Source organism: Equus caballus, chromosome 9 (assembly GCF_041296265.1).
Source record: "Equus caballus isolate H_3958 breed thoroughbred chromosome 9, TB-T2T, whole genome shotgun sequence".
NCBI lineage: Eukaryota > Metazoa > Chordata > Mammalia > Perissodactyla > Equidae > Equus > Equus caballus.
The window spans coordinates 95,673,273-95,695,042 of record NC_091692.1 but is presented as its reverse complement, the minus strand read 5'-3'; the positions used below and the strand labels follow the sequence as shown (position 1 = coordinate 95,695,042).

At 64.5% G+C, this 21,770-nt stretch overlaps 1 protein-coding gene and 1 long non-coding RNA gene across 3 annotated transcripts; one reads left to right on the top strand and one right to left on the bottom strand.

Annotated features, from left to right (window-relative positions):
* Positions 1-3,104: 3,104 nt before the first annotated feature.
* GPR20 (G protein-coupled receptor 20) lies at positions 3,105-18,219 on the top strand. Of its 2 annotated transcripts, none has more exons than XM_014728103.3 (2): positions 3,105-3,291; positions 14,333-18,219. In XM_014728103.3, the coding sequence occupies exon 2, from the start codon at positions 14,359-14,361 to the stop codon at positions 15,439-15,441; it is 1,083 nt and encodes a 360-aa protein (XP_014583589.1). In that variant the 5' UTR covers positions 3,105-3,291; positions 14,333-14,358; the 3' UTR covers positions 15,442-18,219. The 2 variants fall into 2 exon arrangements, with proteins under 2 accessions (XP_014583589.1, XP_070078031.1); XM_070221930.1 differs by having other exon boundaries at positions 3,121-3,238.
* LOC138915484 (uncharacterized) lies at positions 8,866-11,668 on the bottom strand. Its single transcript, XR_011421491.1, has 2 exons — positions 11,548-11,668; positions 8,866-9,144 (listed from the first exon to the last, which is right to left on the bottom strand). It is a non-coding gene; the product is annotated as an uncharacterized lncRNA (long non-coding RNA).
* Positions 18,220-21,770: the final 3,551 nt, after the last annotated feature.

Here is a 21,770-nt window from a genome sequence, read left to right as displayed (position 1 = left end):
TCCCCACCTGGCCGTGTCACCCGGCGGCATCTGCTGGGGACGGGCATCCCTGTTGAATGTCCCACATGACCCGGCAGGACCAGGTGCTTCCTGAGAGGAGGGGGACTCAGCCTGGGGCCCTTCCAGCCGTCGCTCACAGGCCGTGTCATCCCCACTTTATGGGGAGACGCTGATGGTCAGAGCAGACGAGTGAGTGAGTGAGCCGGGCTGGAACCAAGGGCTGCCCCGGGGGCCCAGCGCTCCCAGCACGCCCACCTGGCTATGTGGGGTCACCTCCCCCCAGGGGCAGAGAAAGGCCCCAGTCGCAGCACCCCCAGCCTCCCCGTGGGTGCCTGGCCCCGGCCAGGGAGTCCAGAGTGCAGAAGGGGGCGCTTGGCCATCTTCCCTTTAAGAGGGCCTTGAGGGGCCTTCCCGCTGCCCAGTCCCAGCTGCCACATGTTTTCTCCAGGTCACCCGGGGGCTGGAGGCTCCCCACACCCCCTTCCGGTGGGCAGAATCCTCCCCCAAAGCTGGCCCGAGTGCCCCATGCTGGCAGGCCCGCTCGGCCTGGCCTCACCCTGGGCAGACGGCTGGACCCGTGGCCAGGGCCCCAGGGCTGTTTATGTTCTCAAGTGGCACCAAGACCAGGCCACTAGGGAGGAGGGATGGGGTCTGGAGCTGCAGGCACCAGGATGGTGACAGGGCCCGCCTGGCTGTCACCGAGTGCCCCCCGCCTCCCCCTCGGCCCCAACTCGTCCGCTCTGCTGCTATTTGTGGCTCCGTCCTGCAGGATGGCGGACTCCCCAAGAGGCAGGACTGCGCGTGCGTGTCAGGGTTTCTGAGTCCGGGGGACAGCGTGGTGGAGTTTCACAAGTCCAGTCGCGAGGCCGGGGGGCTTCTCTGGGCTCAGGGGGGCTTCTCCACCACGCTGGGCTCCAGGAGGGGTGGCCCCACACTAAACCGCCCCAATCAGACCTGCTGGAAGTGGTCTTGACCCCTGGGCCAGCCGCCATCCGACCCCAGCCACAAACAGCTTAGCCTGACCCACAAGCCGGTGGGGGCGACGAGGGGGAAATTGCCCCTGTGCCCTGGTCTCTACTGAGGGCCGTAGAAGGGGCACCTTGAGCCTTGCGGGCTCCCCGCCAGGAGCCCTGCGTCCCGCAGAGATGGGGGGGTCTCCCCCGGGAGGAGGGGTCCTGGTGGCCCCCCCGGGCTGCCCCCTGCCCCCTGGCAGCTGGCTGGCGCCCCCTGTGTTCTGCAGAATGTCCCTGGGATTTCTTTGAGGACCAGCCTGCATGCTCCAGGCTGGAGCCCTGCAGCCCTCGGCGGTGGGCACGAGGCCTGGCGGGCCTGTCCGTGACTCAGCGGCAGTCTCCTGCTCGTAAAATTTGAGCCTCCGCTGGCACAGGCCTCCCAACCCAGCCCACACCCCGCCGCCTCCAGGCCACCCCTGTACAGAAACAACACGGAGCCCACACTCCTCCGGCAAGACCCTGGGTGCCCCCGCCTGGCCAGCCAGCAGCGAGGGCCGCCGTGGGGCAGGGCCCTGGAGGGCCGGACACTCCTGCCTCTCTGGCCTCAGTTTCCGCTTCTGGGACAGACACAGCAGTGTCCTAAGGAGATGGCAGTAGCCTGTGGGCTCAGCCGTGCACTAGCAGGGAGGCTGGGGAAGGCTGGGGGAGCCGGGGGTAGGGATGCAGCTCCAGGGACCGCCCTCCCCCAGAATCTTCAATGGCTCCCCACTGCCTTCAGGGTCAAGCCTACCACTGTGGTACCCATACCTCGCTCATCCCTGCCTCCACTCACAGGGGCTGCCCAGATGGCCTCCCCTTCCCACCCCTGCCCATCCAGCCTGCCTCCCTCCTGTCACCCTCACCTCTGCCGAGCACTGTGCTCTCCACTCCAGGAGCCCTCCGGGCCACACCCTCCCCAGCAGGCTGGGCCAGGGTCCCCCCCCCCACACCCCACATCCCTGCTTCCTCCCGAAGGCACATTGCGATGTGTCCCTCTGCAGCCTGAGAGCTTGAAGGCCAGGGGCCTCATCTCTGGCCGCCGTGCCTGTGTCCCCGGCGTGCAGCTCGGGCCAGCTCAGGATGTGCTTTATCAGGGGCCCGGGAGGATGGAACTGCGTGAGTGAGGAGGCGCACAGGGACAGAAAAGACTAGAGAGGGGCTCGGGCAGAGGGGGCAGAGGAGACAGCGCCTGAGAAGGCCCCACCCTGAGCATCCCCCCACCCCGCCCCAGTCCCAGACACCCTCGGCCCTGAGACCCTGGCCCACCCCGGCTGGCCCCCAGCCTCCACCCCAGTCACCGTGTCTGTCTAGGGAGGGACGTCCCTCCCAGCCGCCACTTGGGGATCAGGCCTCTGCTACGTGAGATTTACAACCTCCCTTCCCCACCCTCCCACTGGCCCTTGTCCTGCCCGGGTCTTTCCCACGTGCCCACCCAAGCCCACGGGTCCCCACGGAGCTGCCAGCACTCACAGAGGCTGCCGGCCCCAATAACACACTCAGGCACGCGTGTGCCCCTGTGAAGCCGCGTCGGTCCCAGGGACGCACAGGCACGGGCACAAATGGAGCTCCGATACCCTGTGTGCAGGCCCTCGGTCTCGGGCACACGCAGGCACACCCAGGCTCAAAGCACACACAGACACAGAACCCAGAGAGCAGGGCGGAACTCGGCAGGGGCAGGGGCAGAGGCAGGGGCAGAGGCAGCCGGGGTGCGTTTGTCCCTTCCCAGCCCAAAAAACGGGATCAGCGTGTGCTCTCACCTCCCCCGGCACACACAGCACACGTAAGTGCCAGCCGCCCTCTCCTGGGCGCCTCCCCAGACGGGGTGCTGGGGGCACAGAGAGCTGGCTGGAGCCGCCTGCCCTCCCTCCCTTCCCTTCCCTCCCCATCCTGGGTGGTGCAGCTTTGGCTCTGCCCCTCCATGCCTCAGTTTCCTCCTCTGTCCAGCCGGGCCTGCAGACTTTGCTGCCCCTAGGCTCCCTCCCCCAGAGCCCTGGAACCCGGCTCCTCCGGGGGCCCAGCGGGGGCGGGGAAGGAGCCCGCCCCGCCCCCACCCCGCCCCCACCCCTACTGCCTTTGCCCAAAAGGAGCCCCGAGCGCCGGCCTGACGTCAGGCCCCAGGAAGGCGCGTCCGGGCAGCAGGACAGAGTGGCCCGCAGAGCCGCGCGCGGGAGGAGGCCGTCCAGGCTCAGGCAGCGCCGGCTCCATCTCCAGCCGTCCGGGAGGGCGAAGGTGCCGGGAGGGCGAAGGTGCCGTGAGTCCTCACCTATTGATCGAGTGGCTGTCCTCACTCCCCAGCCAGGTGGGCAGCGGGAGGGGGAGGGGGGCTGAGAAACTGCCCCAGACCTGCGCAGGCGAGAGCTCAGAGCCCTAAAGCCCTAAAGCGGCCGTGAGGTCCCGCCCGCCCCGCAGAAAGCCACCGTACAGATGGGAAAACTGAGACCCCCCCCAGGGGGCCGTCAGGGCTGGCCAGGCTAGGGGAGGAGCGCCGGAGGGAGAGTTCCCAAGGGCTTATGGGGCATTCTTCCTGCCGCCAGAGCCCACCTGTGCTGCTGGGCTCACAACCCCCTTCTCTGTATTTCACTCATTCATTCATTCCTCATTCGTTCATTCAACATTCTCACTGATCATCTGCTGGGTGCTCAGAGCTGGGCCTCGATTTCCCCACCCATCAAGGCTCTAGGGTGGCCCCAAAGGCGAGGCCAGGGAAGAGGCTGGGGACCCCAGAGGCTCCATGAGCCCTAGGACCTTGGCCGCCACTGTCCCCCAGGCTGGGGCAGGTCTGGGGGTTGAGGCATTCGTGAGGACGGGCTCTGAGCGGGACATGCCCCCGCAGAGGGCCAGCCCTGCCATCCCACAGCTCAGGCCCTACGCTCCAGCCCAGGCCCTTCCCCCCTCCTTTTAGCGGTGGGGAAACTGAGCCCCAGGACAGGCACGCCCAGCCGCCAGCAAGGACCTGGGAGCTGAGCTGCCCCCGCCTGGCTCTCTCGGGCGGGCGGTAGCTGCCCTATGAGAAGGCAGCGGGAACAGGGTCCCGAGGGGGGCGGGCAGATGGGAACTGGCCTGTGGCCAGAATGCCGGGCGGGGCGGGGCAGACAAGGAGCAGCTGTGCACCCGGGCAGCACTGGGAACGGAAGGCACCCAGGAGACGGGAGAGCTGGCGGGGCAGCTCGCAGCCAGGGCAGGCAGCTGGACCTGCCGGGTGGCCCCCATTCTTCTGCCAGCGTTTGGTCACTCCTTGCCAGAGGACCACCAGGCACCACCTCCCCTCCAGGGGCTTCCTGGCTGTGTGGCCACAGGCAAGTTGCCACCCTTCTCTGAGCTTTGGCAAAAGCAGGGTGTGCTGCCTCAATAGCTCTGGGGTGAGGGGGGCGTCGGATATTTTCTGAGCACCTGCTGGGAGCCCGCAGCTGGCTCCATTTTGTCCTTGGGATAACCTGATGTCATGAGGTGGCCTCAGCCCGCGCACTTTACAGATGGGGAAACTCAGGCTCGAAGAGGCCAGAATGGTCCCTGAAAATCATTCGTGTGCTCATTCGGCCACAGCCCTGGCCCTTACGGCTCGGCCAGTCCAGTCGGGGGGAAAAGCAGGACAGGAACGCAAATCAGTGTGAAGCCGTCAGGCGGTGGGAGGGCTGCAAAGAAGACAAAGTAAGAGGAAAAGGGGCAGGGGGTTGCGGGGAGCTGGGCAATCCTGGGGGCATCCCTGAGGAGGCGGCACTGGGGCCTGGAGAATGCCCACAGGCGGCAGATCCCGCCCCAGCTCTGCCCTCCGCAGCAGAGCTCCCCTGACAATAAGTCAGGCCAAAACTCTCAGCATGCCCAGGCTGGCCCCACAGACCTCTCACAGTGCCCTGAGCACAGAAGCTTTTCCCACCTCAGGGCCTTTGCACATGCTGTGCTCTTCCCACTGCCCAGAACACCATTCCCCCAGATCCTCCAGAGGCCCCTCCTGCTTGTGACCAGCCAAAGTTGCTGCCCCGGCTGCTTTCTAACCCACTCCCACCACCTTGCTGCCAGCTGTGAGCTCCATAAGGTGGAGCCAGGTCTGCTTGGGACACTCAGTGCCCCCGGCACTGGGGTTCAAGGCCAGATCTGCGGCCTCCAAAGCGCGTGGTCCTGACTGCTCCCCTGACCCCGCCTCTGGGCTGTGTGGCCTGGGGCAAGCGGCTGGCCCCGGGCCTCTGATTCCTTCTCTGCACAGCGGGCCATAGTGGTCCGTCGGTGGCCTGTGCAGGTGGGAGGGCCCCCAGCGCAGAGCTCAAAGCCCAGCGCCTCCAGCCACACTCCAGGCCGCTTCATCTCTCTGTACCTCAGTTTCCTCACGGGCAAAAGGGGGCCGGCAACACCAACTAGAGGGCATCTTGGGAAGAGTCAGTGAGGCCCCGGGAGGTCATCTTGGAGACAACCCATGAACTGTGGGGTTTACAGCTCTCCCCCAGTGGAGGGGTGTCTGGGGCAGCAGGAGGTCAGAGGGGCTCAGGGAGGACTGTGTGGGGTGGTGACCACGGGTACCAGGGGCCTTCAGCAGGTGACACAGGCAGAGGGAATGGCATGCCAGGCAGAGGGAACAGCATGTGCAAAGGCCAAGAGTACCAGGCTGAGGATCTGCAGGCAGAAGGACAGAGGCCAGGCAGGTGCAGCCGTGGAACCATGTGCTGCTGCCCCTAGAGAGGCTGGGCTGGGGGAGGGGGTCGGGTGCTACAGCAGCTGCAGCCAGCGAGACGAGAGGAAGGGTGACCCAGGGTGGCAGGGAGGGCTGTCTGAGCTCCAGCAGGAACCCCATGTGCGGCGATGTCTGGGGCTGCCCCTCCCAGAGAAACTGACATTTCCACCAGCACCAAGGTCTCGGCCAAGGGCTCCTGGTTGGTGAAAGGTCAGGCAGAGTCAGGCACGAGGGAGCCCAGGTGCTCTTCTCCATAGCGGTCAACCGGCTCCCAGGAGGGACCCCTCTCCCCGATCTGGGTGGAGGGACCTAGATTCCAGCTGGTGCCACCTGGGACCTGCTGGGTGACCCCGGGCCAGTCTGACCCCTCTTGGGGGCCTCCGTAAGGGCCCAGCCATCCCTGGATGGAATGAGCAGAGGCCCAGACCAGCCAAAAACAGCAGGCAATGTTCTAAAGCAGATGCCATGAGACCAAGAATAATCGGAAAAATAAACAGGCAGATGGTTCCCCCAATAATGGCTATTTTGGCCTTGGAAGGCCATGAGGGTCACCCATCGGGGGCACGGGCACACACCCCACAGGTCCAGAGATGCCCGCCCTGACCCCACCCCTGCCTGGGCTGGGAGCTGTGGCCCTCGGTTTGATTCTCAGCTCTGCCAGCCTCTGGCTGTGTGACCTAGGGCACACAGCTCACCTCTCTGGGCCTCCGCTTCCTCGTCTGTAGAGCCCCGGGCTGCTGTGTGGATGCCGATGTCCCACAGGCAGCTGGCCCACAGCAGATGCTCCCAGCACCTGTTGGGAAAGATGAGGCCTGTCACTGCCTGCCCCCTGGGCCCCTGGTGCAGGAGCCACACTCCCAGGCAGCCACCTGTTGGCCCGAACCTGAGGCCAGGCTCCCTGGCTGCCCTGGCCCCATAGGTGGCAGGCAGGAGGCAGCCAGGCTGGGAGACGGGTGTCTGCTGGGCAGCCGGGCCGCCGAGCGAGAACACACAGAGACCGTGGGGCAGTTCCGAGAGGAACCGAGGAGATGTCAGGACACAACCCACCTGCCAAGGAGGGGAGGTCCCCGAGGCCCCGGTTCCCCCTCGGGGTCTGTGGGCAGCCACAGCATCCTGAGCCTCGGGGGTCTTGGCCTCACATTGCTGGGCACACAGCAGGGACCCAGTGAGCTGTGAGTGGACAGTGGAGTACAGCCCCCAGCAGCTGGTGTGGCGATAAGGCTGGACGAAGAGGGAGCCCCAGGAGGGGACAGGCTCAAATGACTTGGGGAAAGTGCTCATTTGAGGGTTTGAGGAAGATTCCCAGGGTTTGAGGGCTCCACAAAGGCTCTGAGAAGTCCTGCATGGAGCACCCGGATGACCCAGGCCTCTCCCCAGAAATGCGCAGGCCGGCCCGGGCAGGGCCTCCATGCAGGCAGGGAAACCAGCAGCCTCTGGCGCCGTTACTATTATTGTGCATCTTCTGTGCAGGCATGTCTGCAGGCATTTCTCTTAGTCCACCCAACACCTCCAGCCGCTCCACTGGATTTCACTCATGCGTTTGCTCACTCATTCATTCAACAAACATGATTCCCAGCATCAGAGGTGAGGGAACTGAGGCTCCAAGCCTTGAACCAACACCATTGATGAGCGCCCAGGGCAGGGAGTAGGGTGACGAGGACAAGCGCGGACTGAAGGTCAAGGTGACTGGGTGGGCTTCCTAGAGGAGGTGTCAACCCTGCCCAGCTGGAAGGACTGGGGGGAAGTAGGGGTGGAGCTGGGGGTGGAAACCAATTCCAGGCTGGCGCGGGGACACTGGGTGGGCTGTGAGGGGGCCGGGGGCTTGTATCGGGGGAGATAGAATGTCCCCTTTCCCCCCGACGGGGTCTCAGCAAAGCTCAGAAAGGCTGTGATGTGTGGGGCTCCCGTCTACCCACCCGGAGGGGTCGGGGGAGAAACACCACCCTCACTGTGCGCCGTGCAGCCACACACAGCCCCCAGCCCCATCTCCCACCCGCCCCCCACCTCTGCACCAGGTGCTCTGTCTCAGCTAAGGCCCAGGGAGCCCTGCAGGGCAGCGTAATATAGCTGTATTCACAGGAGAAGAGACTGAGGCTCAGGGAGGACCCCTGCGGGGTCAGAGCCCTCACTCCAAGGCTGGGTCAGGCAGTGAGTGGCACAGGCACCTGGGAGGGAGGCCGGCCTCCCAGTGAGCTGGATCCCTCCTGGCTCCTCGCACAGTGCTCAAGGCCCTGTGAGGGCGGCTCCTGGCCTCGGCCTCGGTGTCTCCCTGTGATGCACCCAGGCTTCTGCACCTGCTGAGTCCACTACCTCCTCCAGGAAGCCCTCCCTGACCCCACCTTCCTGTGCTTCCCCCACCGCTGCGCCCAGCATCCAGCTGGGGGATCCATCCGCCCCACCCGAGAGACCATGGAGGCAGGACCAGGACCGCCAGGGCGCGGTCCCATAGGGGAACCACGGGGGAGGGGACGGCTGGTGGGCAGAGGCAGGCCTGGGTCTGAACAGGACCTTGCCCCTGCTCAGGGTGGGGCTCGTCGTCTCCCTCCCTGGTCCTCAGTCTCCCCACCTGGAATATGAAACCCTGGGCTGCGGAGGGTCGGGGGAAAGAGCGAGTCCCGGTGGCCTCTGTGAGGCGCAGGGCCCCACGGAAAGCCCTGGTGCGCGTTCTCTGTGGGTGACGGCTCGGAGCTCAGAGTCCACCCAGCCAGGGACGAGCCCCACGGCCCAGCTGGGCGACCCCAGGCTAGCTGCTGAAGCCCCCTCGCTCTGCGTCCTGTGTCCTCATTCCTAACGTGTGGATCGTCCTCCCTCCCCAGTGACAGCAGCCATTCAGGTGTCTCACCCCAGCGCAGGGCCCCGTGGGGGGCGGAGAAGCCAGGGGCGTGGGCTGGGGTCGGCGGGGCCGCTGTAGGCCGCAGTGAAGACCTCCTTCCCTTTGGAGCAGTCTTGCAATGCAGTGGGCTACCAGACAGGTAGTGAGCTCCTGCCCTTGGAGGAGTGCAAGCTGAGCTTTCGCACATCCATTCCCCCACGTGCCTGACGTTTCTCGAACATGACTGTACGGGCTTCTCCTCTCCGGGAACTCACAGGCTAGTGGGGAATGGGACAAGTGGCCCCCAGTGCTACAAGAGCCCGAAGAGGTGGCAAATCCACCTGAGGCAATCAGGGAGGGCTCACTGAAGGAAAAGGCATCTAGACCAGAGAGAGCTGGCAGGAGAATAAGAGCGTCTAGTGAGAATTATTTTAGTCACAAGTGACAGAAACTCAGCTCAAAGTAGCTTAAGCCAAAGAGGGAGATAATGGCTTCGTATAACCGATGAGACCTAGAATCTCTCCCACTTCAGGCAGGGCTGGATCCAGGTGCTTAAGCCACCCTCTCAGGACTCGGTCTCTCCTCTTCACTGGGGCCTGCTTCCCTCCTGGCGGCCTTCTTCTAGAGGAATGTGGCCATCAGCAGCTTGATCTCACATCCCACCAGCTTGGCGACCCCTGGGGAAGAAAGAGCAGCCAACGAGAGTCCCGGGGCTGGTAGAGGCCGGCTGGGTTCTGAGGCCACCAGGGACCAGTCACCGTAGCCGGGGGGAGCTCATCATCAGGGGGAGCTTGGGGTTCAGTGTTGCGGGAGCCCCAGCGTAAGGCTGGGGAACTGAGCAGGGCCAAGCCACTGCAGGACTTCATCCCCCAGAGGAGGGGCGAGGCCTGCACGGCCGCCTCCTGCCCCAGGAAGCCCTGAGCCGGGGTCTCGCCCCAGCCCCCTGGCCCCCACGGTTCCACCGTCACCCCTCCGTCCCCTCTGGAGTCAGCCTCCAGGGTCTGTGCCTGAAGGTTCAGGGACACGGGCGGCGCTGCCTGGCAGCAAAGACGCTCCAGGAGGTGTAGGCGTGTTCCAGCCTTGGAGCACTTCAGTGCTGGAAGTGCCCATTGTATAGATGGGGAAACTGAGGCCGGGAGGGCCTGGGCAGGATGGAGGGACTCCTCACCCTCCCTCCTGAGAGGCCCCATTTCCTCTGAGCCAGGCGGGAGGGAAGGAGGGAAGGAAGAGAGGAGCAGGGGGAGGCCCCACAGAGCTAGAAGCCAGCAGGGGAGAAGGGCGGCTGCTGGGGGCTGACGGGGCTCAGCCTGGGTCCCCGCCTCCCCCCTCCACACAGCTGCACGCCAGCTGTCAGGCCCCCGGGACCAGGACTCGCCCTCTGCGGCCGTTCTCCGAAGGGGTGCCCTCCTCTAACCCCCACCTTTGTTCAGACTCAGTCCTGTCTCCCACCCCTCATCGGCCAAAATCCTCTCAGGACCCTTCAGATGCTGCCTCTTGACAACACATCAGCGCGACCTCAGAGAGGGGTCTAATTCTGCCCACTTCACAGATGAGAGAACTGAGGCTCACAGACTTTAGGGTCACACGGTCTGTTCTGACCCTAAAGCGGTCAGAAGAAAATGGAGCGGTCCCAAGTGGAGCGGGATCTCAAGGGCCACACTCCAGGCTCCCGTCCCCACTGCGTGTGGACCCCGCTGACCCTGAGCCCCTGGAGATCGGGCCCATGTCCCTGCTGTTCTGCCTGGAGAAGTGCCTGCATGTGGGAGGGTGTAATGAGCAGGGGCCACAGGCGGGGCTGGGGGACAGCGTGCAGGCTCCCAGCCAGGATGGTGGCACTGGTGCTGTTTCTAGGCCCCAAGCCCGGCACCGTGCCGGCACTATGAGGACATGGCCCCTGCCCACTGGGCCCTGGCCAGCTGGACCTGGCTGCGGGATCTGCTCCATCTCAGTCGGGCTCAGGGCACCTGCCAGGAAAGGGGAGGGGACAGTGCTGTGCCTCCCCCTCAGACTGGCTCCCAGGGCAGGGTCCTGCCTCCCCCCTCAGACAGGGCTCATGGGCCAGGCAGTGCCTCCCTCCTCAGACTGGCTCCCAGGGCAGGACTGAGCCTCCCCTCAGGTCGTGGAAGGCCCCAGCGACCCCATTTAGCACAGGAGAAGGAGGCTTGCCAACCTGGCCGAAGGCCTGGGGCGAGGGAGTGGCAGAGCCGGACTTGAACCCGGGCCCTAGGTCCCCTCTCCTTGCTCACCGCCCAGCCCTGCCTCCCCCAAGCCCGGGCGGGCAGGCCTGGGGCCAGGCTGTCCCACGGAGAACCAGCACTTTCTCTCCTTTGCCCTTGTTCCGGGCTATATTTAGAGGCTGAGCAGGGGGGCACATGGGGAGCGGTCCCGCCGTGTGCCCGCTGGCCTAAGGGGCCGCCTGCCAGGTGCCCCCACCCGCCCCTCAGGCCCAGGACCTGGGCAGACCTGGGTTCGAGTCCTGGCCCGGCCTTCCTGGAGGCCCGGGAGGGAGGAACCTGCAGCACCGGGCTCTGAACCGCGGGACGGGGGAGCTGCCATCACATCGCCTTACAGGCAGGAGACTGAGGCTCAGGGAGGGTCACCAACGCCCCCGGCGTGACCCGTGGTGAGTAGAGGCCACCCCAAGCCCCCACCTCCACTGGTTATTGTTGTTCACATGCCCCCTGCAGTGCCCACCACCCCCGGCCCTGCCAGCTGCGCCAGCCCCACCGGCCCTGCACCCCGTCTTCCCATGGGAGCACGGAGGGCCCAGCCACGGTAGGCAGGCAGGGTGTGGGGTCCTGGATGTGGACAGAGGGAGGAGAGAGACGAGGAGGGCCCGGTGGAGGCGAGAAGGAGCCGCAGGAGACTGGAGGACCGGCAGGGGCTCCGCAGGGGCCGAGAGCGTGGGAGGCGGGCGAGAGCACCCTGCTGAGGGTCAGGGAGCCGGCCAGAAGGGCACACACCTGACCGAAGCGGCTTTAGGGGTGGGGGAGGGGAGCCACCCCGGTAGAGGGCCGGGGGGAGCAGGAGCCGAGGCAGCGGAGACTAAGGGGGAAACTAAGGTCCCGGGGAGGACTGACCTTCCTGAGGCCATGCGGTGGGGAGGAGGGAGCCCACACCTTCCCAGTCCAGCTCCTGCTCTGCCCCAGAGAAGGGAGGGCCGCATATGGTGGCTTCTCGAGGCCATCAGCAGGACACTATCTACACAGGCCAGCACGGGCTCTGGAAGCCCGCCACTTGAGTTCCTCATCCTTCAAAATGAAATGAGTGGATGCCCCAGAGAGTGGTCACTGGAGAATTAGATCAGACATTAGTCACTGTGAGAGGTGAGGCAGAGGAGTAGGGTGTGCTGGGGACGGGGGAAAAGGGCACCTTAGCGGGGGGGGGGGGGGTCTTATCATATACACAGAGACCGTCAGACTCAGCAGAGAAAAAAGGGGAGAGGTGGGTGTAGAAAGTCAGAGGGGAGGGCCCAGGCTGTGGCCAGGACCAGGGCTCAGTGTGTGACCAGGACCAGGGCTCAGTGTGTGACCAGGATCAGGGCTCAGTGTGTGACCAGGATCAGGGCTCAGAGTGTGACCAGGATCAGGGCTCAGAGTGTGACCAGGGTCAGGGCTCAGTGTGTGACCAGGATCAGGGCTCAGAGTGTGACCAGGATCAGGGCTCAGAGTGTGACCAGGGTCAGGGCTCAGTGTGTGACCAGGGTCCAGACTGAGCGTGTGACAGGGAACAAGGTTTATCATGTTCCTGGGCTGGTGGTTCAGCGTGTGACCAGGGTTGGGGCTGAGTGTGGCTAATATCAGGGCTCCGTTCTGTTGGGTCCGGGTTCAGCCTCTCGGAGCTGAGCATCTGCGTGAGCTTTGCAGAGATTTCCTCTCTCCACTCCTGTCTGGCCGCTGGGTTGTCCTGAGCATCTGCGCAGCCCCCAGCTCTGATGGCCCCAGGCCCTGCAGCCCTGGCCTGGACCCCCCAGCACCTTGAGCGAGCTGCTGGCCAGCATACGAGGCTGGCCCGGGGGAGTTTCCTGGGAGGACAAAATCCCCAGGGCCGGCGTCATCCTGGGACTCTGTCCCAGAGGAAACATTCCATAGTGTTTATTATTTGTCTCTGATTGTGACACTAATGTGGACCCAGTGCAGACACACTGGAAACCCGAAGAGCATGCAGAAGGGAATCCAAACAGCAGTCTGCGTGGGTCCCTGGGGCCGGCCCCCAGCGCTCCTTCCGGCACGTGTCGAGGCCCGGTTCTTCACAGTAGAGGAGGGGCACGCTGGGAGGTACCTCCTCCTTCCCAGGGGCCTCCTGGGGCCCCCCACTGCCCAGAGGAGGAGGCCCCAGGTTCCCAGCCCCGCAGCCCAGCCCCATCGCCTCCCCTCACCGCCCCCTCACGCTCACAAGTCTCCCCCAGCCCTAGACGTCCCTCAGGCTCCCTGCTCCCCAAGCCGCCACACGACAGACAGATACTCATTGACCCTGTGTGTTAGGGGCTGGGGTACCACGCAGAGGGCAGCCCAGCCCGGAGGAGCCTGTGAGCCGACGCCTGGACCCGCATGTGATGGGGGTGGCCAGCGGGGTGGGCACAGGCCTGGGCAGCACCCGACTCCTCCCAGCAGCCTTGGGGGTCAGCAGACGCCCAGAGCAGGGGTCCCAGCGGCAGAGGCACAGCTGGGTGACCTCCAGCAGGTGCTAATCTCCCTCAGGATGGAAGTGGCTGCCCATCCTGCTCGGGCCTCCCTCCAGGCAGGCTTGGGACCTGAGCCCTTGCTACGGAGAGCTCCTCAGCCATGCCCACCCCTGCCAGGCTGGGCTTTCAATCCCCCAGATCCCCAGCAGGCAGGACTCAGTGTCCCTGGTCCACAGGGTAGAAGCTGCCAGAGGAAGCCTGTTGCCCAAGGCCACGCAGCCGGCCAGGGGGAGTGGGCAGTGTCCGGCCTGTTCACAGTAGAGGCCTCACTTCTATCGGCCACCGGGAGCGGGGGAGGGCCTTCCCTTCTCCTTGCAGGTGGGGGAGGGTGCACTGTGCACCCAGGGTGTCCCACAGCCCGGCCCTCCTCCCTGCTTCTCCCCAAAGCCCTCTCCTTTCTCCTGAAAAAGCCAAAAATGTCCTTATTTGGAGCATCAGTCCGGCCTGAGGCGGGGGTGGGGGCCCGTTAACCCTTCATTTATAAATAAAGGGATAAATCTCGGCAAGTTAAACAGCTCAGCAGGAACATAAACAGAGTGGGCGGCCCAGCCCGCCCCCACGGGCCCCACCACCCGTCTGGGCCACCAGGCAGGAGCGCAGGGTTTATTTAACTCACACCCGCCCTGCTGCTGCCCTGACAGCTCCAGGATCGCCCCGGCGAGCCCTCGGCACGGGCCTCCCGGACACAGTGCGCACCTCTCAGGGCTGGGAGGTAACAGGGGTGCCCAGCGGGGCTGGTTCTTGGGCCCCATCCCGACCCCTTGGGCAAGGTCCCTAGTGAGGACCCTCACCCAGGGCATTGACGTGGTGCCAGCCTTGAAGGAGGCGAGAACAGATAGGTGGCCTGGAAGACGGGGGCCGTGACACATGGGCATGGAGACAGCGAGGTGGGGTGACCGTGGGCCAGATTCTGTCCAAGCAGAACTGTGCTTTATCCGGCACGAAATAACTATGTGCTGGAGTTTGCTGTGCTCAGCTGATCCTCCCAGCAGCTCCTTGACCCCAACCACTTAACCACAGAGAGGTTATGTGACCCACCCAAGGTTGCAGAGCGAGTGAGGGAGGAGCGGGGATCAGAGTCCAGGCTCAAACACCACACACGTGCTAGGTGAGCGGACGAGCCAGGTCCAGCCTGCAGGCAGGGCCCCAATAATCCCGTGTAACCGTCTCCTTCCTTCCAGGCCCGGGGTGCGCGCTGGCCCCCATCATGCCCTCTGCGTCTACCGCGGGGCCCTTGGCCCTGGCGGCGCCCAATGCCACGGTGGCGGCAGCGGCGTGGGCCAACAGCAGCGCACCTGAGGTGCCCCTGTTCCACCTGTTCGCCCTGCTGGACGAGGAGCTGCACGCCGCCTTCCCAGGCCTGTGGCTGGCGCTGGTGGTGGTGCACGGCGTCATCTTCCTGGCGGGGCTGGTGCTCAACGGGCTGGCGCTGTACGTCTTCTGCTGCCGCACGCGGGCCAAGACACCATCGGTCATCTACACCATCAACCTGGTGGTGACCGACCTGCTCGTGGGGCTGTCGCTGCCCACGCGCTTTGCCGTCTTCTATGGCACACGCGGCTGCCTGCGCTGCGCCTTCCCGCACGTCTTCAGCTACTTCCTCAACATGCACTGCTCCATCCTCTTCCTCACCTGCATCTGCGTGGACCGCTACCTGGCCATTGTGCAGCCTGACGGCTCCCGCCGCTGGCGCCAGCCTGCCTGCGCCAGGGTCGTGTGCGCCCTGGTGTGGCTGGCCGCCGGCGCCGTGACCCTGTCCGTGCTGGGCGTGACGGCCGGGGGCCGGCCCTGCTGCCACATCTTCGCGCTGACCGTCCTGGAGTTCCTGCTGCCGCTGCTGGTCATCAGCGTGTTCACGGGCCGCATCGTGTGTGCGCTGTCACGGCCGGGCCTGCTGCGCCAGGGCCGCCAGCGCCGCGTGCGCGCCATGCAGCTGCTGCTCACCGTGCTGGTCATCTTCCTCGTCTGCTTCACGCCCTTCCACGCCCGCCAGGTGGCCGTGGCGCTGTGGCCCGACGTGCCACGCCAGGCCAGCCTTGTGGTCTACCACGTGGCCGTGACCCTCAGCAGCCTCAACAGCTGCATGGACCCCATCGTCTACTGTTTCGTCACCAGCAGCTTCCAGGCCACCGTCCGCGGCCTCTTCCGCTGGCGTGGTGCAGAGGGCGAGCCCAGCATCGGCCACGCGGTCAGCATGCACAAGAGCTCCAAGGCCTCAGGCCAGCCACGCATCCTCAGCACCGGCCCTGGCGCCCTCACGCAGGCCCTGACCAATGGGCCTGAGGCCTAGTCGGCAGGCTCTGCAAGGGGGCCAAAGGTCAGAAGGTCAGGACTGGGCTAGGCGAGCCAGGTCAGAGACTGCAGCCCACCGCTCTGCCCGAGGGGCAGGTTGGGATGGCCTCGACCGATGGGTGACGGCTGCTCAGTGCACTGCATGGAGAAGGATTCCGAGCCCAGCGTGCTGTGGTTGATTAGCAATGTCTGCCGCAGGCTCTGCAGGGGGTGTGGTGGTCTGAATGCCAGTTAGTTGCCATCCCTAGGGTGTATGTTGTGTCCATTGAAAACTCAGAGGGGTAGCCAGGAGCTGCTTCTCCCCTGGGCCATTTTGGCCCCAGAAGGGATTTCTCATAAACAGGGACAAAGACTTTTTTAGGTACTGGGAATTTTAAAGAGAGCTAAAAAGACAACTTGAAGAGGCCCCGTCCCTTCCCCTCCCCCTCCCCAAGGAGAGAGAACAAGGACAGAGAGGAAATGTGGGGGGATACGAATGTCACGTGAGTGGGCAGGAGGGGTTCAGTCTCTGCAGGACCACCCTCCCCCACCCCCAGCCCGGCCTCCATGAGCCGCACAGTAAGACGGTGTGACACCCATGGTGCTTTGCTGTGAATACTGACAACAGGTTGATGCTGGACCCCTCAATGACCCCACACAGGAGAGCTATTGTCTGCCTATCCGCTGTGCAGGAGGGCCGAGGGTCACATCCAGGTGCCACCGCTGGGCGATGGCCGGGCCGGAATCAAAACCCAATCAAACCCAATCAAAACCCAGAATCAAAATCCCGGAGCCTCCAACGCCCCTGCGCTGCCCCATGGAGACCACTCAAGCCCCCCGCTCCAGGAGAGGTCTCGGAAGACCCTGCCTGCTGCCCAGGAGGGCGGCAGGGCTCATGGCTTCGTCCTATGGATGAGAAAACCAAGAACAGAGACACAGTAACTCGAACCCAGGCCTGCCAGCCTAGGGCCACCTTCTCCCACCACACAGAACCCCTCATTCTCCCCTTGGGGGCAGAGAGGCTGGGACTGGCTCTTCTTGTGTGGCTCCTCTCGTCTCCCTGACTTTCCTGAGGAGGAAGCATTGCTCTGGCTTGGGCCTCTGATCACCTCCTCTGGGCTGGACTCCAGGACTGCCTCCACGTGCCTTCTCCTCAAGCTCCCAGGAGCCCTTTCTGAGCTGCTGTATTGGGGAGGGGGCCTGTTGTGGGGAGATGAGCTCTGGGCATCCTGGGCACCTCCATCCACCAGCTCCGCCCTCACACTTGGCCACAACCACTGAAGCAGGTGAGATGGAATCTGGGACCCAGCTTTGCCCTTTGTCTACAGAGAAAGGTCCTGCGTGCTCAGTGGCTCCAGGCAGAGTACCCTGTCCCCCAAGTTCAGAGCCCCGGAGAGAGGCCTGGATGGGAGACAGGAAGACCATTTATATCCCCATATCACAGATGAGGAAACTGAGGCTCAGAGAGGGAAAGGGTCTTGCCGTGGTTGTAGAGTGAGTAGCTGGATACTGTGAGGCCAGTGGAGTTGGCTCCTCTCACCTCAGGACCTCGTGGGGCAGCTGGGGTGGGGGATATCGGCCCACGCCTCCCTGCTGGGGCCCTGGAGCCTGGGGGAGTCCCAGGCTGGCTCGGCAGGGTCGGGTGGAGCTGCCTCCAGCCCAGGGCTGCTTCTGGCCCAGATGCTGGAGAAGCAGTGGGTGTGGTCATCAGCATCACCACCACTGACATCCATGGCCCTGACCAAGTGCCGGGCACAGTGTTGGAGCCCCCCGCCCCCAGCTCAGAGCCGGGGGCCAGGCTCATCAGGGCCCCAGAGCTGCAGGAGGCGAGCAGGGGCCTGGATCTGTGAAAGGAGGGAGCCGGGAGTGGACTGTCTGTGCCGAGAAGCACACGGCAAGAGTGATGCTGGCCCTGCAGAGAGACATGGGGTTTGGGGGAGGCGCCTCCCAGGCAGTGGCACAGCGGAGGAGGAGGCAGCAGGGCATGGTCGGGTGTCTGCCCCGCCCAGCATCAGCATCACCTGCAGGCTTTCCTCCAGGGTCTCACTCTAATTCACAGGAAAGAGTGAGTGGCTGACACTAGCTGACCGCTGTGCTTGGGGGCGGAGGGTTGCAGTTTTCCTGGAACAATCCCTTCTAGGAGGAGGCCTCTCTAAGGTCGGCAAGCGGCGGCCTTCTGTGGCGCCATCACCTCACTGGACCCCACCCAGGGAGGCGCCCACGTCTGAAATCCCGCCAGCCAGCCTGGTTCCTGGGGGACTGAGAGCCTTAGGGTGTAGGACCCCCGGGGCCCAGGGGGAGCCTTCCAGCACTCAAGCTTCAGAGGGTGACCCCCTGTCTCCTGGGGCTGGGGCGGGAACGGGGGACCGACCTCACATCTCCGAGAACTCAGTCTGATGGCCCCCCACGCATAACCCTCGCCAGACGGGCCTCAGTTTCCCCCTTCCACTCTTCTCGCTCCTCTCCTCGGCCTGCACCTAAAGGGCAGGGGACCAGGGGCGGGGGTTCACCCCATGTGTCCTTGTCTGGACCCCCATGGCTCCCTCAGACGCTTGCTCCCTCCTCCTGACAGTTGGGTCCCTTCCACTCTGGCCTCCTCCATGAGGACTGAGGCCCGGGAGCCTCCGGAGGCCAGACCGGGGCTGTCCTAACCCCACAGGGGCCAGGGTGTGAGGCCTCCCGGGCCAGACTTCCAATCAGCCAGAGTGACGTGAGACGGCGTGTATTTATGTCTGCTGTAAACGGTTTCCTTAACGTGAAGTTCTCACCCTGAATTAAATCCGTTTATTCCCTTCGTGCCCTTGACTCGGCACCCTGGTTGGCGGGCAGGTAGCCATGGGCACTGAGCCAGGCGGGGAGCCTACATGCTCCCCACTCCATTCACTGTCGTGTGGATGAGGGGGGCTCCACAGGAAAGGCTGTAGTGGCAGGTTCAGGATTTCACCACCACTCCTGGGGGCAGATATGGGGGCCTTGAGCCTGGCCCACTCTGAAGGGAGGAGAGGATGGTGGGGGTGCAAGTGGCAGACTTGTGGGCAGGGTGTGGGCACAGTATCCGGGGTAGGGACACAGACCAGCAGGATGATGGGTTCTCGCCCCATCCTGGTCCCAACTCTGCCTGCCCAGGAGGGGCCGTGGACACAGGCAGGGCAGCCAGGATGCCCACAGCATCCTATGATATCACCAAAGGTATGATCCGCTGGGGGAGGGAGGAGATGGGCCAGTTGGCAGACACTGGAGGGAGAGGGAGGGAGGACGGCACTACTTGTGGGCTTACAGAGTGCCACTGAGCTTCCTGTCCTCTGAACCTCCCTGTAAGCCTGGGAGGTCAAGATTGTCACCCCCATTTCACAGATGGGGAAACTGAGGCTCTGGGCGTCCAGGAGGGGGCTCAAACCTGGGTCTCCGGGTAACCCAGCCCGGCCCCCGTCCTTGGCCCAGGAGCGCGGGGTGAGGGGCGTTGGCTGGTCGGGCCCATCACTCTCGCTGTCTGGCACCCTCGGAGGCCGGAGGCGTCTGGAGGTAAACATTAGGGCCTGTTTAGATTAAGCTCCATTAATAGCAGGAAATGTCACCACGGCGCCCGCCTCTGCTTCCTGGGGGCCTGGGACGCCTGAGGCGGGAGTGGGGGCCCATCAGAGATGGATGTCCCATGCTGACGCCTTGGTTCAGACCCACACTTTTGGCCCCTGCCTTTTCACACTCCCCCGTCCCCCCGAGGAGGGACAGGAGCCAGAAGGACTGTGCGAAGACGCCCCGGGCCCCTCGCCCCTCAGGGCCTCCACCCTCTGGGGGCCAGCCCCACGCCCGAGGGGTCTGTGTCCCCCATTCGCAGAGGAGGACACTGAGGCTCAGAGATGTGATGGGGCCCGTCCAAGGCTGCCTAGCACCACCAGACCGGCCTGACCCCCTGACAGGAGCCAGGAAAGCAGTGGGCAGGGGAGGTGGGGTCATCAGCGGAGTGTCAGCGGAAAGGGGGGCGCCCAGGCGCAGCGTGGGGGAGTGAAGGCCTGGGCAATGGCCCCCGAACACTCCTCTGCTCCCAGGCCCGGGCCCCTGCTGTTTCCTGGGTGTCCCCCCATTTCCACATGGCCACCTACCCCTTGGAGCCTCCCCAGACCTCCCGGTCAGCCACTGGCAGCCCCTCCCCGAGCCTGTTCCAGGAGCCCCCACACCCTCCCTTGGGTGCGACCCATCGGTTCTGTGTCTCGGTCTCAGCAGGCACACCGCCCGTCAGTCTGCTCAGTGCCAGCCCCAACCGTCCATCCCTGGGGTCCCTCCTCGTCCCCCGTGCTGCTCCCCGGGGCCCAGCCTGATGGACAGACCGCATGGCCCAGCCGTGCCCTCCAGACTGTACCCCTGCCCCCAGCGCCCTCAGTCCCTGGCTGAGCCCTCAGGGACTCGGCACCATTTGTCCCCCCAACCACCCACCCCCATCGTCCTGCTTCTCCAGGTGAGGTCGCTGCTCAGCGCTTCCCACCACAGCATCTTCTCTGTAGGCCCCCGGGGAGGCCTGCGTCCTGAGAGTCTGCAGCTGGCGGCACAGCTGGGACCAGTGGGAGCCCAGAGCCCTCCACCACACCCAGCGGGACCAGCCAAGCAGGGGCATCTGGGAGGGCTTCATGGTGGAGTAGGTGCCCGAGGCCCTTCCTTCCTGGCCCTCACCTTGCCCCCCTGGCTCCCAGCCCTGTCCTGGCCGGGCCTCTCCTTGAGGTGGTGGTGCTGGGAGCTTTTCAGACATCGAGGGCCCTGGAGCCTCCCTGGGCAGGCAGGACAGTACATTTCACCCCCGTTTTACAGATGAAGAAACTGAGGCCCAGTGGGTGAGTGGACAGAGGCCCAGGCACCAGGACCATGCATACTGATCCCAGCCCAGCTCATCTGCTGATCCGCTGACTCAGGGGCCCTCCGCACCTCAAGTCCCCCATCTGTAAATGGGAGCCTGCTGCCCACACCACAGGTGTGCCAGGACCGAGACAGCCCACACCCTGCTCGAGACGTGGCACAGGAGGGGCAGCGGAGCCTGGCGGGCAGGAGTCCCTCCAAGTCCCCGTGAGACCCCAGCCCACCCCTGCCCCTCTCTGGGTCTGTAACCAGAGCTTAGAGCGAATGGCCCCCTGCCTGTGGTGTGGAACCCTCAGTACCAGCAGCGGCGGGGACTTAGGTGGGAGAAGCACCGCCTGCGTTCATAACCCAGCCCCCGCTCTGCCGCCCCCTCGCCCTGCGGCCCCTCGGCTTCCAGGGCTCCAGCTGGAGGGGGTGGGCTGTCCTGGGCAGAGAGGCGGCCTCACAAGGCATGGGGTCCCCAGTCACACCCCAGGCCGGGGAGGCCTTCCCAGGGCTCCACACACCGGAGTGGGGGCTCCTGCCGGGGGTCCCAGATGGAAGTAGGGGTGGGAGGAAGGGGCCGGGCTCAGTCACCTGCCCCGCACTGAACCATCGGGACCCAGGAAGACATCAGCATGTCCCCGGCGTGTCACAGGGCCCCAGGACCCAAAGACCTTCACCTCTGGGGGCCTTGGGAGGTGAAGGGCATCAGACCCCTGTGCGCCCTGGGTGGCCTTGGGACCCACTTCATGGAGGGGTCCCGGGACCCGGCTGATCTTCCTGCCCCACCCACTCCCAAGGTGCCCCTCCGGTGGCCTGCTGGGGGAGGTGCTGAGGGTCTTGCTCTAGTCCGTGGGGTGAGGTCCAGGGGCCTGAGCTCCCACTCCACCCTGTCCTCCCCAGAGCAAAGCCAGGGGGAGGGTCTGGGGGACGCTCCCAGGACCCTAAGTCTGGAGGCTCACAGAGAGGGTGCTGCAGCCCAGCCCAGGGCGCAGGCTCTGGGAACTGAGCCCAGGCAGGGGGGCAGCTCCCAGCCGTGCCAGGCCCCTTGGCCACACGAGCTTCTCCAAACTTGAGCAAGGCATGTGCCATCCTCCAGCCTCAGTTTCCTCTTCTGTCAGGGGGGATAATTAACACCTTCTACCTTTAGGTTCGGTTATAAGAGTTAAACGCTAGTATGTATGTGTATATGTGTCTGTGTTGTGTGTGCATGTTGGCATGTGTATGTGTTGTGTATATGTATATGTGTGTGTGCACTGTGTATATGTGTAGGTGTTTGTGTTATGTATGTGGTGTGTACATGTATGTACATATATGTGTGTGCATGTGTATGTGTACACGTGTACGTGTGTGAGTGGTATGTCTGTATATGGGTGCATGTATGTATGTGTGTGTCTCCCACGGCGCTCAGTACTCAGTAGCTGGTGATTAAACTGAGTTCATAAAGGAAATAGGGTTCCCCAGGAAGGCCCAGCACATTCATTCATTTTCATTCATTCATTCAGCCGTCTCCTCTACCTG